Source organism: Plecotus auritus, assembly GCF_963455305.1.
Source record: "Plecotus auritus genome assembly, chromosome: 9".
Taxonomy (NCBI): domain Eukaryota; kingdom Metazoa; phylum Chordata; class Mammalia; order Chiroptera; family Vespertilionidae; genus Plecotus; species Plecotus auritus.
Window position 1 is genome coordinate 150,776,867 of NC_137783.1, and position 13,720 is coordinate 150,790,586.

A 13,720-nucleotide genomic window follows, 5' to 3' on the forward strand; every position below is an offset into this window, starting at 1 on the left:
GTGGGACGACGGCTCCCGGCGCCAAGGAAGGCACGCGATGCGGGCAAGAGAAGGGTGCACTTGGTACGGCCCACGCCGCACCCCGCGCTTCCGGAAGTGAGGTGTCTCACCCTCGAAGTTCCGGCTCGCAGGGGGTGGAGGAGTGTTGTTAACCGGGACGCCTCCGCAGTCGCGGGGTTTGAGCGGGCTCGCGGCGGTGGGCTCCTGGTGAGTGCGCCGGGGTCGGGCCGGGGTGTGGTTGGAGTGGGGACCTGAACCTTCCCCTGAGGTCTCCGGGGTCGGGCGCCCCTCAGCCCGCCGCCCGCTTTCGGTCTGTCAGCTGGCGGTAGACCTCAGGCACCCGCGCGGCCGCTCTCTGTGAGGCCGGGCCCGCCTGCGACGCTCGCAGTTCCTGGTGCTTACAGGTGCGTGATCGCGGGCGACCCGGCTCCCTCCTGTCTCGCCACTGCATCCTGTCGGTCGGCCGTTTCTCAGGTGCCCCGAGTGGACACTGCCCCGAGGGTTGAGGGGCATCAGGGTTCCAGACTGACGGACCCGCCCGCTCCCTCGGGGCGCGTGTCGGAGCTGCCCACCCTGGCCGAGCTGTCACCGGCCCGGCTGCGCCCCCCAGCGCCTTGGCTTCTCCCGGTCCCGGCCGCACGTTCCCGCGGCTGGAGAGTCATGCCTTTTGCACCCCACCGTGTCATCTTCACTTTAGAGTCAGTGGTAGCAGTTCGCCCCCCTCCAGCGTTGATGCTTGTCCTCCTTCCTCCCTAGGGGCGGCGGCTTGGCAGGCAGAAAGAGCCCTAGATTTGAAACAAGACTGACCCAGGCTCCAGGGCTGGCGTCAGTGGGATCAATGAACCACTTTGAGTCTCAGTTTTCTGTTTGTAAAATGGGGGAATCTATGCTATTCTTGATGTGATGATTGTAAGGGCGGAGTGCGTTTTTATTTTCTCTCTCTTTACTGACTGGGCGTTCCAGGCACTGTCTAGATCGCACCGTATGGGCATCACACAAGTTACTCTTTCCTTTCCGCATGCAGGTGTCCAGGCCAGGGCGATGTTCCGCACCGCAGTGATGATGGCGGCCAGCCTGGCGCTGACCGGAGCAGTGGTGGCTCATGCCTACTACCTCAAGCACCAGTTCTACCCCACGGTGGTGTACTTGACCAAGTCCAGCCCCAGCATGGCAGTGAGTTGAGGGCTCAGGGAGGGAGGAACCCCTGGGAGGGAAGGAGGAGGTTGCTTGAGACAGAGGCGGGGCTAGAGGTAAGGGAGAAGTGAGGTAGCCACCAGCTGCCTAACTTTGAATAAATTGTGATGGGGATGTGGGGTGCTCCTGAATGATGCGTGTCAGGCAGAGCAAAGCCAAAAGTGACCTCAAACCATTGCCTCTTTCTACTCCTAGGTCCTGTACATCCAGGCCTTCGTTCTTGTCTTCCTTTTGGGCAAGGTGATGGGCAAGGTGTTCTTTGGACAGCTGAGGGCAGCAGAGATGGAGGTAAGATGGTTGTGGCCCCAAAGGTGAGGGCCAGGGAGCTGGGCAAGAAGAATGTCTGAGTTCTACATCATGCCCTGCCCAACCCCCAGCACCTTCTGGAACGTTCCTGGTATGCGGTCACTGAGACTTGTCTGGCCTTCACGGTCTTTCGGGACGACTTCAGCCCCCGCTTTGTTGCGCTCTTCACTCTCCTCCTCTTCCTCAAGTGTTTCCACTGGCTGGCTGAGGACCGTGTGGACTTTGTGAGTAGGGCCAGGGGTTCTCTGGAGCAGACAGAGCCAGAGAGTGGCCAGTGGGCAGGCTTGTGGACTGAGGGGGGCTGGGTTGGGGGTATGGGGTGAGTCCCAGCCTTCCTGACAGGACCCCTCTCTGCTCTGCCTCAGATGGAACGCAGCCCCAATATCTCCTGGCTCTTTCACTGCCGCATTGTCTGTGAGTGAGACCCACGCGAGGGGAGAGGAGGGGGAAGAGGCACCAGGACCTGTACTCTAGTGCACAGGCTGCCCAGCTGTACAGGAAAGATAATTTAGGAAATTAATTTGCATCATCTCTGCCCTGTTCCACTCCAGAGCCTCTCAACTGCCTGGCCCCTTAGCTCTTTGCCTCCTCACCTGGAGCTTGGGCTGCCCCAGTGCCCCACTAGGCAGAATTGGAGTTCCCAGGGGGCCAGGTTCAGTGGTATGTGCCCACCTGACTAGAGGCTGGGACCATCCATTATGGGCTTGAGGGTGGGAGCTGTCTTAGAGCATGAGATGGCTGCCAGGCCCTGGGCTGACCCCTCCAACCCCCCATGTGGGGGTCCCCACAGCCCTTATGTTCCTCCTGGGTATCCTGGACTTCCTCTTCGTCAGCCATGCCTATCACAGCATCCTGACCCGTGGGGCCTCTGTGCAGCTGGTGTTTGGCTTTGAGGTAAACTGGCTCGGGAAGTTGGGAGGACAAGCCTGAGGTGGCACTGCATGTGCCTTGAATAACCCAACAAACTTCACTGAGCACCTGCTCTGTGGCCAGCCCCATGCGGGCCACCAAGGAGCAGCCTTCAGTCAGTCCTAGCTCCCTACACACCCACTCCTAGGCGAGTGGGGAAGGAAGGCACAGAAAGAGGCACGTGTGGAGGAGGATCCTGACCTGGTCTCAGGGAAGGCTTCCTGGAAGTTGATGCCAGAAGAGCTGGCTGTTGATGGACAAAAGGAGTTAGCTTGATGGACAACTGGGGAGGTGTGTCCCTGGCAGAGGAAGAATGTGTTCATTGACAACAGCTCACTTTGTTGAATGCTTATTGCGGGCCAGGCCCTGTGCTGAGCACTTGACCTGCATCTCTTTTAAATAGCCAAGTAACATTGTTATACAGGAACAGCTAATTCTTTCATTTTACAGACAAGCAAACTGTAGTTCAGAGAGGTCTATGGGTTGCCAAAAGTCAGACCAGCTAGTGAGTGGAGGGGCTAGGAAGACCCCGGCTGTGTCCAAGCCTGTGCTTGTACTATTGTACCTGCTGTGCAGAGGCCTGGGGTGGCAGTGTGGCTGGAGCACGCAGGGGCTGCATGCTTATGCCTCCCCCCTCTCTCTCCCCTCCAGTACGCCATCCTGATGACTATGGTGCTCACCATCTTCATCAAATACGTGCTGCACTCCGTGGACCTTCAGAGCGAAAACCCCTGGGACAATAAGGCCGTGTACATGCTCTACACAGAGCTGTTTACAGGTGAAGGAGCCCGGGCCGCCCCTGACCTGGACTAGTGTCCCGAGCTGTGCCTCCCAGGCCCCGTGACCTGCTGCTCTGTGCACCTTTCCCTGCAGGCTTCATCAAGGTTCTGCTCTATCTGGCTTTCATGACCATCATGATCAAGGTGCATACCTTCCCTCTGTTTGCCATCCGGCCTATGTACCTGGCCATGAGGTGAGCCCAGCTGAGCCGGGCCCTGCCACATCCCTAACCCCTATTTGATCCCTCCCCTTCCTCTCCCAACATTCACTGAAACTGTCCTTTCAGGCAATTCAAGAAAGCTGTGACAGATGCCATCATGTCTCGCCGAGCTATCCGCAACATGAACACACTGTAAGTGGGCCTGGCCTAGGTGCTCTCCTAAGCTCTTCCTCAGCTCTGGTCTTGACATGTCCTTGGCCTGTTCTAACCAGGTACCCAGATGCCACCCCAGAGGAACTCCAGGCAATGGACAATGTATGCATCATCTGTCGAGAAGAGATGGTGACTGGTGCCAAGAAACTGCCCTGCAACCACATTTTCCATACCAGGTGGGAGGTGCCCTGGGGAGTCTGCGCATCAGGGGACAGGCTCTGGGGGGCAGGTCCCTAGGGACCTGGGAATCATTGCCTGGTCTTGACCCCCAGCTGCCTGCGCTCCTGGTTCCAGCGGCAGCAGACCTGCCCTACTTGCCGTATGGATGTCCTTCGCGCATCGCTGCCAACCCAATCACCACCACCCCCTGAACCTGCGGATCAGGGACCACCACCTGCCCCCCATCCCCCACCACTCCTGCCCCAGCCCCCCAACTGTGAGTGACCCCTCATTTGGCCATCTGACACTGTCTAGTACTTGCCTTGGGCTGGGTATGGGAAGTCAGAGTCCCTGCCCACTAGGAGCTCAGTCTGGGTGTGGTGAGGGGGGGTCATGGGAGGAGACAGAGATGGTTGCTGTCATGTGTAGTCAGTGCTGAGCTCAGAGAGGACCTGTAGGAGCAGAGGACGTAGCTCCCAGCAAGCAGCCCCTTGCCTGTGATTTGGACTTTTTCTCATTACCTCCTGTCCTCTCTCTGCAGTCCCCCAGGGCCTCCTGCCTCCCTTTCCACCAGGCATGTTCCCGCTGTGGCCCCCCATGGGCCCCTTTCCACCCGTTCCACCTCCCCCCAGCTCAGGAGAGGCTGCGGCCCCTCCATCCACCAGTGCAGGTGAGCCTTTTGGGTACTGCGACAACCAGGGCGGGCGGGAGTAGTGGAAGCACAGGCCCCTCAACACTCACCGACTTCCTGTTCTTGCTCTTCAGCAGCCCTTTCTCGGCCCAGTGGAGCAGCCACAACCACAGCTGCTTCTGCTGCCTCTGTCCCGGCACCTGGCTCTGCCCCCACCTCCGAGGCTGCTCCCACCCCGGGCTTCCCCTTCCCCCCTCCCTGGATGGGTATGCCGCTGCCGCCACCCTTTGGTAAACAGGGACTCTCGGGGTTGTTCTGGTGGGTGAGGGGTGTCAGGCCCACAACCCAGGCTGAGCCTCTACCTCTCTCCAGCCTTCCCCCCAATGCCTGTGCCCCCTGCCGGCTTTGCTGGGCTGACCCCAGAGGAGCTGCGGGCTCTGGAAGGCCACGAGCGGCAGCACCTGGAGGCTCGGCTGCAGAGCCTGCGCAACATCCACACGCTGCTAGATGCTGCCATGCTGCAGATCAACCAGTACCTCACTGTGCTCGCCTCCTTGGGGTATGTCTGCCCAGGGACCCAGGGTGGGCAGCAGAGGCATGGAGCTGCCAGAAGGCTCCCAGGATGGTTCTTGCCCTTTTTCTCGGGCCATCCTGAGATACCTGTTGATTCAGGTCACCTGGCTGTAGGCCCTCTTGGTGCCTTTTTACCCTCCACTGCAGAGGGCCTGTTTGGATCTCAGTGCAGTAGAAGTGTGGGTTATTAGAGAGCTGACTTTGAATCTTGTTACTTTATCTTTTCCTCAAGTCAAATTCCTTATAATAATTCTCAGTGTTTTAGTTCATCACCTGCACCCTCCTGACATATGGTGACACTGTGACTGGGAATCAGTGTCCCTGACCTGAGACGGCAAATAGTTACTGGGAGGCAGCCTGGCTTGCGTTCAAGTCCTGGTGCCAACACTCAGGTGCTTTGTGGCCACCATTACCTTATTTGAATGGAAGAGGATCTCATTCCTGTTCACAGGTCATACGTACAAAGTGCCTGGCACCCAACAATGACAGCCCAGGAGTGGAGGGGAGCCGAGACCTGAGTGCTGTTGTATTCAGTGGGATGTCTTAGTTGGTACCTTAGGAGGTACCCAGGGTGGAGACTCCGCAGTGTAAGTGAACAGGCCTGCAGTCCCTGCCTGCAAGCGGTTTCCAATTACTCTGTGAGGTAGTCACAAGAATTCCTGCATGCGTTCACTCGTGTCTGGTGGTCACTGAGCTGCAGAGGCACGTCGATGCTGTACTCTATTTTATTTTATATATTTTTATTGATTTCAGAGAGGCAGGAAGAGGGAGAGATAGAAATAGCAGTGATAAGAGAGAACCATTGATCGGCTGCCTCCTGCATGCCCCCCACGGGGGATTGAGCCCACAACCCAGGCATGTGCCCTTGACCAGAATCGAACCCGGGACCCTTCATTCCGCAGGCCGACCCTCTATCCACTGAGCCAAACCGGCTAGGGAAGTGCTGGACTCTATTTTGCAAGGCTTGCCAAGGACAGGAGAATCTGCCCAGTCATACCAGGATGCCAAAGCTGGGCTTACCTCTTGTCCCTTCTCTTCCTAGGCCCCCCCGGCCTGCCACCTCAGTCAACCCCACCGAGGAGACTGCCCCTACAGTTGCTGCTGCTGCCTCCTCCACCAGCATCCCCAGCTCTGAGGCCACCACCCCATCCCCAGGAGCTTCCCCACCAGCCCCAGAACCTGAAAAGCCTCCAGGTAATTGTGGTCAGCCTACAGGGGGGTAGGGTAAGGGATTTCTCTGTGTTCCACTTCTGACCTCTCTGTCCCCAGCTCCCGAGTCAGTGGGCACCGAGGAGCTGCCTGAGGATGGGGAGCCTGATGCAGCAGAGCTCCGCCGCCGCCGCCTGCAGAAGTTGGAGTCTCCCGTTGCCCATTGACACTGCTCCAGTCCTGGCCCCTGCTCCCACGCTCTTGAGCAGCCCTTGCTGGAACATGTCCTGCCACCAAGTGCCAGCTCCTCTCTGTACCAGGGAGTAGTAACCCCCACATCTGAGACAAAGGAGGTGGCATCCCCTAGGCCAGGTGGAAAGAGGCCTCAGGCCCCAGTTGACTCCAGCCCTTGGGCAGCCCAGGGGATCCTGAGTCAGGTCCAGCCTTCTCCAACCCTTCAGCCCTGTGTTCCGCTGGGGCCATGAAGGCAGAACAGCACAGCCTCTAAGAAGCCCTCTGAGCCCCACTTGCGTGTGTGGAGTCACACTGCCGTGCCGAACAGTATTAGCTCCCGTTCCTAAGTGTGGACTCACGGGTCTGGGGGCAGGCCAGGAACTTGCTCCCTGGCCCACCAAGACTGGTACTGGTGTCCATTTTTTACCCTAAACTCCCTGGAAGCCCTTCGTGGTGGTGGCTTGTGGCCCTTATGCCCTGTGACATTTCCATGTCTTACTGGCAACCACACAACTCAGGGAAAGGAGTGCCTGGGGGCAGAGAAGCAGGAGGGCAGCACTGAGGGACACTGCCTACGAGGCCCCTCTCCCTGTAGCTTGTCTGAAGTGAGACTGTCTCTGCTCTGACCCAGCAGCCACTGCCCAGCCTCACTCCAGGCTGAGGGCTTGTGTGTCTGCTCCGGAACCACTGCAAGCCCCAGGATCTACGGAAGGCCACTTCTCAACTTACAGAACGTGTCTTAAGTTTAAAGAATTGGAGTAACTTCCTTGTATTTTCTTGGGCTTAAAATTTGTCTTTGGATTTGAATGCTTGACCCCAGGGAAGAGGAGCAGGAGTGCCAGACTCCTGGTCTTCCCAGTTCAGAAAAGGCTCTGGGCAGGTAGGGAACAGGAGCCAAGGCCTGCCTGTCCCTGTCTTTTCCCCCTTGGTTTTGTGTTAAGTGAGTTGCTGGAGAGTTTCAGATGATTATTTAATTTGTAAATATTGTACAAATTTTAATAGCTTGAATTGTATATACAGCCAAATAAAAGCTTGCATTAACAATTGGTAGATACGGTGTCAGCATCAGTGAGCTGGGCTCCATTTTCTTGCTCAGGCTGCAGGCTTGAGAGTGGCCTGGAATCTTCAGGGATGAGGGTTTATTTATACAACCCAGCACTGTCCTTGGGCCCATTGTCATTAAACTATTAGGAAGATATACCCATATTACATAAAAAACAGCTCCAAAAAGGTTAAGTACCCTGCCTTAGCCCAGAGGGAGCTAGGCTCTGAACCCTGACTTAGCCAGTCTGATACTGCGGTGGGGGTGGGTTTATGGCCCTCATTACAGGACAAGTGTGAAGGTTCATTGTGTCGATGGCAGGGGCAAAAGGCCAGCACCTTCATGCCTGCAAACCCCCTGTCCAGCCTTGATACCAGGTCATCAAGTTGGGAAGCATGCCATGTGCTGGGCTGCTAAGAGCTCCCAAGCACCCCCTTGTGGGCAAATCAGCTACAGCGAATCACTAATTACTGAGCTGGAAACCCAATCAGACCTAAATCTGGTCTGGAATAGAGCAGAGGCGAGTGCGCCTGCTGCCTCACCATGGGTAGGAAAGGTGAGCTCGGGCTGACAAGGGCATGCTGTGCCCCATGCCCAGCACTGCACACGTAATTGAAGGCTTCCAGGACCCAAGTCCGTCATCTGTGTTCTCCGTAGCCTCTAGCCAGACGCTTGGGAATGTTTGCAGCCGCTAAGTCTAAGGACCAAGGAAGGAGGAAGGTTCCCAATGGTTCTGTCCTGTGCTACCCTCCCCTAAACACCAGAGGGGCAGCCAGCAACCTCCAGAATTTGAATAACTGACCCAAGGAGCTCTAATGAAGAAAAAGCAAGAATAGACCAAAATCAGGGGCAGGGGGGACAGCAACTAATGCCCCCCACTAGCTCAGCTGTTTGTAGTGGGTCTCCAATGTTAAGATAGCCCTCCCTCAGTGCTGGGATCTGTGCAGATGGTCCTGTTTCCCCTTTATGCAAGCAAGGTCTGCTCCAAAGCCCTTTAGCCCTCACTCTACCTTGCCCAAGCCCTCACCCTAGTCTGTACCCCAATCCTAGTTGCTTCAACACCCGCCTCCCTCCTGAGGTCCCCTGGACTCCAGTCCGTGGGGGATGCTGTCATGCAGGCTATTCAGCTAGGCCTCAGAAGCCCTTCTCTAAGAGCCAGGTTTTTAGTTGCTGGTCAAAGTAGCCCTTGATCCGCAGGGTACCTGTCACCTCATTGACCTGGGTGATAGGTGTCTTCCCCAGCAGTGGGCTCAGAAAATCTTCCACATCCTTCTGCAGGGCCTGGGGGAAGATGACAAATCAGGCCTGGTCAGGAGACCCGTCACCTCTAGAGGACTCCCATCCCTTCAGCCCTGAAAAGACCACAATCAGACCCTGACCCACCCACACACTTACCCAAATGTCTCCCTCCACCTTCCGGATCACAGTCATCTGACGGTTGCCATGTGTGATGTCTGTATAGACAGGGAGGTTGTGCATCCGAGAGCGCCGCACAAAGTAAGGCAGGTTGGGTGGAGGATCTGGGACAGGGAGGGATGGTGATAAGCCCAATCTTCCCAGGCTTCATCCCACCTCAGCCAAGGCCTTTCTCCTCACAGAGTCTGCAGAAGTCCACGGCAAAGCCACCTCCAGACTTCAATCAGGAGACCCGCTCTTTCCCTAAGTTTAGAGCCAGGACACTAGTAGCCCAAAGCCCAGACAGGTGCCTCAAGAAGGTGCTCAAGAAGAAATTAAGTGAGGGCCAGGCCTCCCTGGATATTCGGGTCCCCCTGTGGGACCAATCCTTGCTCTTCTCCTCTGGGTCAGGGAGACTAAAATGAATCTCTGGCACAAAGGCATGGAGATTTACAAGTACTGAACACCCACCACATGCTGGGCTCTGCACTAAGTGCTTTATGGTGCCAAGCAGATCATCTCCATTTGACTGAGACTGAGGTTGGGAGAAGCTGACCCAGAACTGCCCAACTCCCAAGCTGAGTTCTCAATTATGGTACATGGATTACTGGGGGTGGGGGTGGGGAGAGAAGGAGTCCAAGAACCTAAGTCTCTATGCTTCTTTTCCTGCATGGGAAGACCTTAAACCAGTAGTGTGGATGGATGGTTACGTAAAACAGGGCTCCATTCCTGGGCCCTTCCTTGAACACGAAACAGGTACTAGTCCTGTGAGATCTCAAAACAAGTCCTGAAACCACTGAGTTCAGTGTCAGCTGGGGCAGGCCAACCACCAAGGAGGGGTACTTCCCTGTAGCCTTCAAGCCATCCCCATTATCTAGCTCACCTCTGGGGGGCTGCCAGCCACTAGGAGTAGGATAATGTTCATGCTTCGGGGGCTCTGGAACGCTGGTGGGGGGTAATAGGCGTTCCACAAACTGGTATTCATCCACAGACTCCACGAAGCTGGGATAATTGGGAGGCTTTTGGGTCTGGCTCTGAGGCAAAAACAAAAAGCAACCATCAGCGTACTCACCACCCACCCAACAGAACAGAACTTTAGTAAGTAGTGAAAGGAAACATCACAGGTGGAGAGAATGGTATAAATAAATGGCTGGAGATAGAAAAGCACCAGACTTCAGTTTGTCAGGGTGCAGGTGGGACTGGAAAAGAAATTCAAGCATTCTGAAGGTCTGCCTCTCCTACCTCTCAGTCCCTCCTGGGACTCAAATAACAAGACAATTAACTGGAAATCTGAGCAATATGGCATAATTCAGTATGGAAAGTTTCTTTTAAATATTCTACTGAAATATTCTAGTTCTGGGTTAGGCACTTTCAACAACCCTGAGAGTTTTCCACTCACACTCATCCCACGTGATCCTCCTTTACCTGGAAGGTTTCAGCCTCATACACACACGGCCAGGCATCATATACTAAGCGCTCTACAGGTATTGTTTTCATTTAATTCTTATAATTCGGCGTATTTTATCACACCCATTTTTAATCCAAGGAAGATCAAGACATTCAGCAATCTACCCTAAAGTCACACTCCAAATTCTGTCCTCCCATCATCCTGCAGCTTTAAGATCCTTTTTGGACACTTATCCCGACAGATACCACGGAGTCCTGATAGGCGCCGGGGTGACAATGAGAACAGGGAAGCAGGATGAAGTGGCCTGTATGTCATGAGCTCTAAGTTCCCAGTAGTGTCGCCAATGATAGGGTCGATCTGTGGACGCGTTGGTTTCCCCTTCAAAAAGTTAGGCAGCGAGAATCGATGTGTAGCCCCTCCCAGTGCTGACTCACCGAGGTTGTCCTCCAATCAGGTTCTAACCCCCACACCCCGAAGCGCGCACCAGGTCCTGTCACCTCCCTTCTCAATCTTGTATCTCAGCTACAGAAAAGGTCTCCCTGATCAGATGGGAAAACTAAGGCCCAAATGGGAATGCGATTTGCAGGGCTAAAAGGAATAAGAGTGAGCCTCACACCCAGCCCTCTGCCCGCCTCTCCATGCTCAGTACTCTCACCAGCCGCCGTAGCGCGCAGCCCGGCTGGACGCCGATCCTCCAGCGCCGCAGCAAAGCCGGGAACACGGCCGCAGCCATCTTGAACTCCCCCAACTTCAGCTTTCTGCGCGCGCAACCCGCCTAGTCCCACGCTTCCTGCTCACGCCCCGCGAGACCGAAAGAACGCCTACGCGAAGCGTCAAGGGGCGGAGTTACGATGCCGTGGGCGGTACAAATAGCCGAGGTTATGGTCGGCGCGCAGCAGTGACGTTAGACGCAGCAAGCGCTTAGGACGTGTACGCTCCTCTTCCTTCCTCTTTCTCGACTCCATCTTCGCGGTAGCGGCACAGGCCACAGTTCAGGTAGAGTTGGGGGCATGGCTGAATCCGGGGGGGAGGGCTTCATAGCAGTTTGGCTGCGAGGGCAGAGGGCGCGGGAAAAAGAGAGGTGCTGTGTGGGCCGGGTTCTTGTCTCCACCCGACCTCCCTTGCAGGCAGGCCGGCCCTGTCTTACCCACGTGAGACCTGCGATCGCACCCGGCCCGCCACCGATTCCCCGACGCCCTCTCGCCCCGAGTATTACTTCTCTTACAAGCATTTCTTTTCCTCAGTCGCCGACATGCAGCTTTTTGTCCGCGCCCAGGAGCTACACACCCTCGAGGTGACCGGCCGGGAGACGGTCTCCCAGATCAAGGTAAGGCTGCGTGGTGCACCTCGGGCATCGTACTCTTGTGTTCTTGAACCTCACTCCCTGCGGGAACGCTAATGAGCCTCATTTTTGCGTGTAGGCTCATGTAGCCTCTCTGGAGGGCATCGCTCCGGAAGATCAAGTCGTGCTCCTGGCAGGCACACCCCTGGAGGATGAGGCTACCCTGGGCCAGTGTGGGGTGGAGGCTCTGACCACTCTGGAAGTAGCCGCCCGCATGCTTGGAGGTGAGTTGGGAGGACTGTCCTTTGAACTGCCTGTAAGCACATAATGAGTGGAGATCAGTGTCCTTAATCCAGGGTGGTTCTTCCCGTTTACCTCAGAATTAACTCTTTTTGTTTGTTTTGATATTTTTTCCATTGGTTTTCAGGAGAGTGGGAGGGAGGTGGGGAGGGGGAGAAAGAGAGAAACGTTGATGTGAGAAAGACACATCCACAGTATGGAACTTGCAACCCAGGTACATGCTCTTGACCGGGAATTGAACCGGTGACCCTTTTGTGTGCAGGCTTGGCGCTCTAACCACTGAGCACGCCAGCCAGGGCAGAATTAACTCTTTTTAAAAATTCTTATTGTTGTTGCCCTAGCTGATTTGGCTTAGTGGATAGAGCATCGGCCTGCGGACTGAAGGGTCCCGGGTTTGATTCCAGTCAAGGGCATGTGCCTGGGTTGTGGGCTCGATTGAGGAGGCAGCCAGTCAATGATTCTCTCTCATCATTGATGTTTCTATATCTCTCCCTCTTCCTTCCTCTCTGAAATCAATAAAAATCTATTTTTTAAAAACTGCTGTTGAAAGTATTACACGTCTCCTTCCTCCCCCCCCATTGACCTCTCCCCGCTTGTTCTCTTCCCCTCCCCGCCCCCAACACATGTCCCTGCCTCCCTGTGTCCTTTGGCAGAATTAACTCTTGGGAGGTCCCTGGAAGACTGAACTAGAGTGTAGTTCTGTTTCAGTCACTTACTAGATCCTTGCCTATTTCCCAGTTTCCTCATCAAAATTAGGTTAGGCCAGACCCCTTTCAGTTCTTATTTAAAAGTCAAGGGGCTAGAAAATCCTAAAGTGAAACCTAGAACATGCTAGACTAACATTCCTGGTCAGATGTCAAATCACTGCAATTTTGTTCTCATTTCCTGTTGAGCCCAGCTCACCTTTAAAGGCTTGAGTTGGGGGAGAAAGAATTCTGCTGGGTGGGGCCTTCTTGCTCTCCTAAGCGCTTGCTGTCCTTTTCCACCACAGGTAAAGTCCATGGTTCTCTGGCCCGTGCTGGGAAAGTAAGAGGTCAGACCCCCAAGGTAAGTGAGAGCATTACTGGTGTCTTTGGACTTAGTTTTTTACTATCACAGATAAGCTAAGACCCTTGGCTTTTGACCAGTCTTCTCCCTCCCTGGAAATGAACCTGAGGGAAGAGATGGAAGATGTCAGCCAGGGTCTGATCAGCCTTCCCTTTTCCCAGGTGGCCAAACAGGAGAAGAAGAAGAAGAAGACCGGTCGGGCCAAGCGACGGATGCAGTACAACCGGCGTTTTGTCAATGTTGTGCCCACCTTTGGCAAGAAGAAGGGCCCCAACGCCAACTCCTAAAGTGCTTTGTAATCTGGTTTTCTCTAATAAAGCCACTCAGCCCAGTCATCTCGTTTCATCTTAGTTTGCAGGGCCCCGGGGTGAGAGAAGGCTTCTAGGGCTGGTGGTATGTCCACTAGAGCAGTGAGGTCTCACTTTGGTTTCTTGGTATTGCCAAGTGAGGCAGAGGCCCTTGATGGGCAGAGGGTGGGAGGGAGGTGGTAAACTACTAGAAAAGGCTTCCCATGAAAACAGGTGCCAGTCCTTCCTTCAAATGTAGAGTTAGGGAAATTTCTGATCTCAAAATAACTTGATAATTCCCCCAAATCCTTTCTTTTTTTTGGTTTTTGTTCTTAGTCTTTTAAACAGAAGATAGGAGTCATTGCTGTGGGTGTTTTATAGAGGCAGCAATGGAAGGGAGGAGTTCTAGGAGAAAAAAATGGCAGGGAATGCCAATCCGGCCTTTTCCTGAACTTGGACCAGCTGTGGCCTAGTGGGGCTCAGTGCAGAAATTCAGTTTGCCCAGCTTCGGAAAGTGCCACTGATGATATTGGCGCCGTGGGACCTTGTTTGTGCTTCTGATTGCATGACTGGTCTTGCTAATCTAATCAGAACTCGGGCTGGTCAGCTGGTTGGTTCACTGTTCCCAAAAGGTGAGTTCTCTGGAACTGA

At 54.9% G+C, this 13,720-nt stretch overlaps 3 protein-coding genes across 6 annotated transcripts; 2 read left to right on the top strand and 1 right to left on the bottom strand.

The window, feature by feature from the left end:
* The first annotated feature begins 122 nt into the window (after positions 1-122).
* Positions 123-7,359, top strand: SYVN1 (synoviolin 1). 2 transcript variants are annotated; one of them, XM_080641098.1, is made up of 16 exons: positions 123-207; positions 1,025-1,173; positions 1,390-1,482; positions 1,572-1,724; positions 1,866-1,914; positions 2,291-2,394; positions 3,061-3,187; positions 3,283-3,382; positions 3,476-3,541; positions 3,622-3,738; positions 3,835-3,998; positions 4,263-4,391; positions 4,487-4,642; positions 4,725-4,911; positions 5,968-6,119; positions 6,195-7,359. In XM_080641098.1, the coding sequence occupies exons 2-16, from the start codon at positions 1,042-1,044 to the stop codon at positions 6,299-6,301; spliced, it is 1,836 nt and encodes a 611-aa protein (XP_080497224.1). In that variant the 5' UTR covers positions 123-207; positions 1,025-1,041; the 3' UTR covers positions 6,302-7,359. The 2 variants fall into 2 exon arrangements, with proteins under 2 accessions (XP_080497224.1, XP_080497223.1); XM_080641097.1 differs by having other exon boundaries at positions 4,490-4,642; positions 6,195-7,357.
* On the bottom strand, positions 7,262-10,946 carry MRPL49 (mitochondrial ribosomal protein L49). Of its 3 annotated transcripts, none has more exons than XM_080641101.1 (5): positions 10,809-10,946; positions 9,629-9,779; positions 8,746-8,870; positions 8,569-8,631; positions 7,262-8,047 (listed from the first exon to the last, which is right to left on the bottom strand). In XM_080641101.1, the coding sequence occupies exons 1-5, from the start codon at positions 10,884-10,886 to the stop codon at positions 8,042-8,044; spliced, it is 423 nt and encodes a 140-aa protein (XP_080497227.1). In that variant the 5' UTR covers positions 10,887-10,946; the 3' UTR covers positions 7,262-8,041. The 3 variants fall into 3 exon arrangements, with proteins under 3 accessions (XP_080497227.1, XP_080497226.1, XP_080497225.1); XM_080641100.1 differs by having other exon boundaries at positions 7,269-7,492; XM_080641099.1 differs by having other exon boundaries at positions 7,275-8,631.
* Positions 10,947-10,988: 42 nt separating this feature from the next.
* On the top strand, positions 10,989-13,117 carry FAU (FAU ubiquitin like and ribosomal protein S30 fusion). The gene is made up of 5 exons (XM_080641102.1): positions 10,989-11,149; positions 11,398-11,480; positions 11,575-11,719; positions 12,727-12,782; positions 12,944-13,117. Exons 2-5 carry the CDS (start codon positions 11,406-11,408, stop codon positions 13,067-13,069), a joined length of 402 nt encoding a protein of 133 aa, XP_080497228.1. The 5' UTR covers positions 10,989-11,149; positions 11,398-11,405; the 3' UTR covers positions 13,070-13,117.
* The last annotated feature ends 603 nt before the right edge of the window (positions 13,118-13,720 follow it).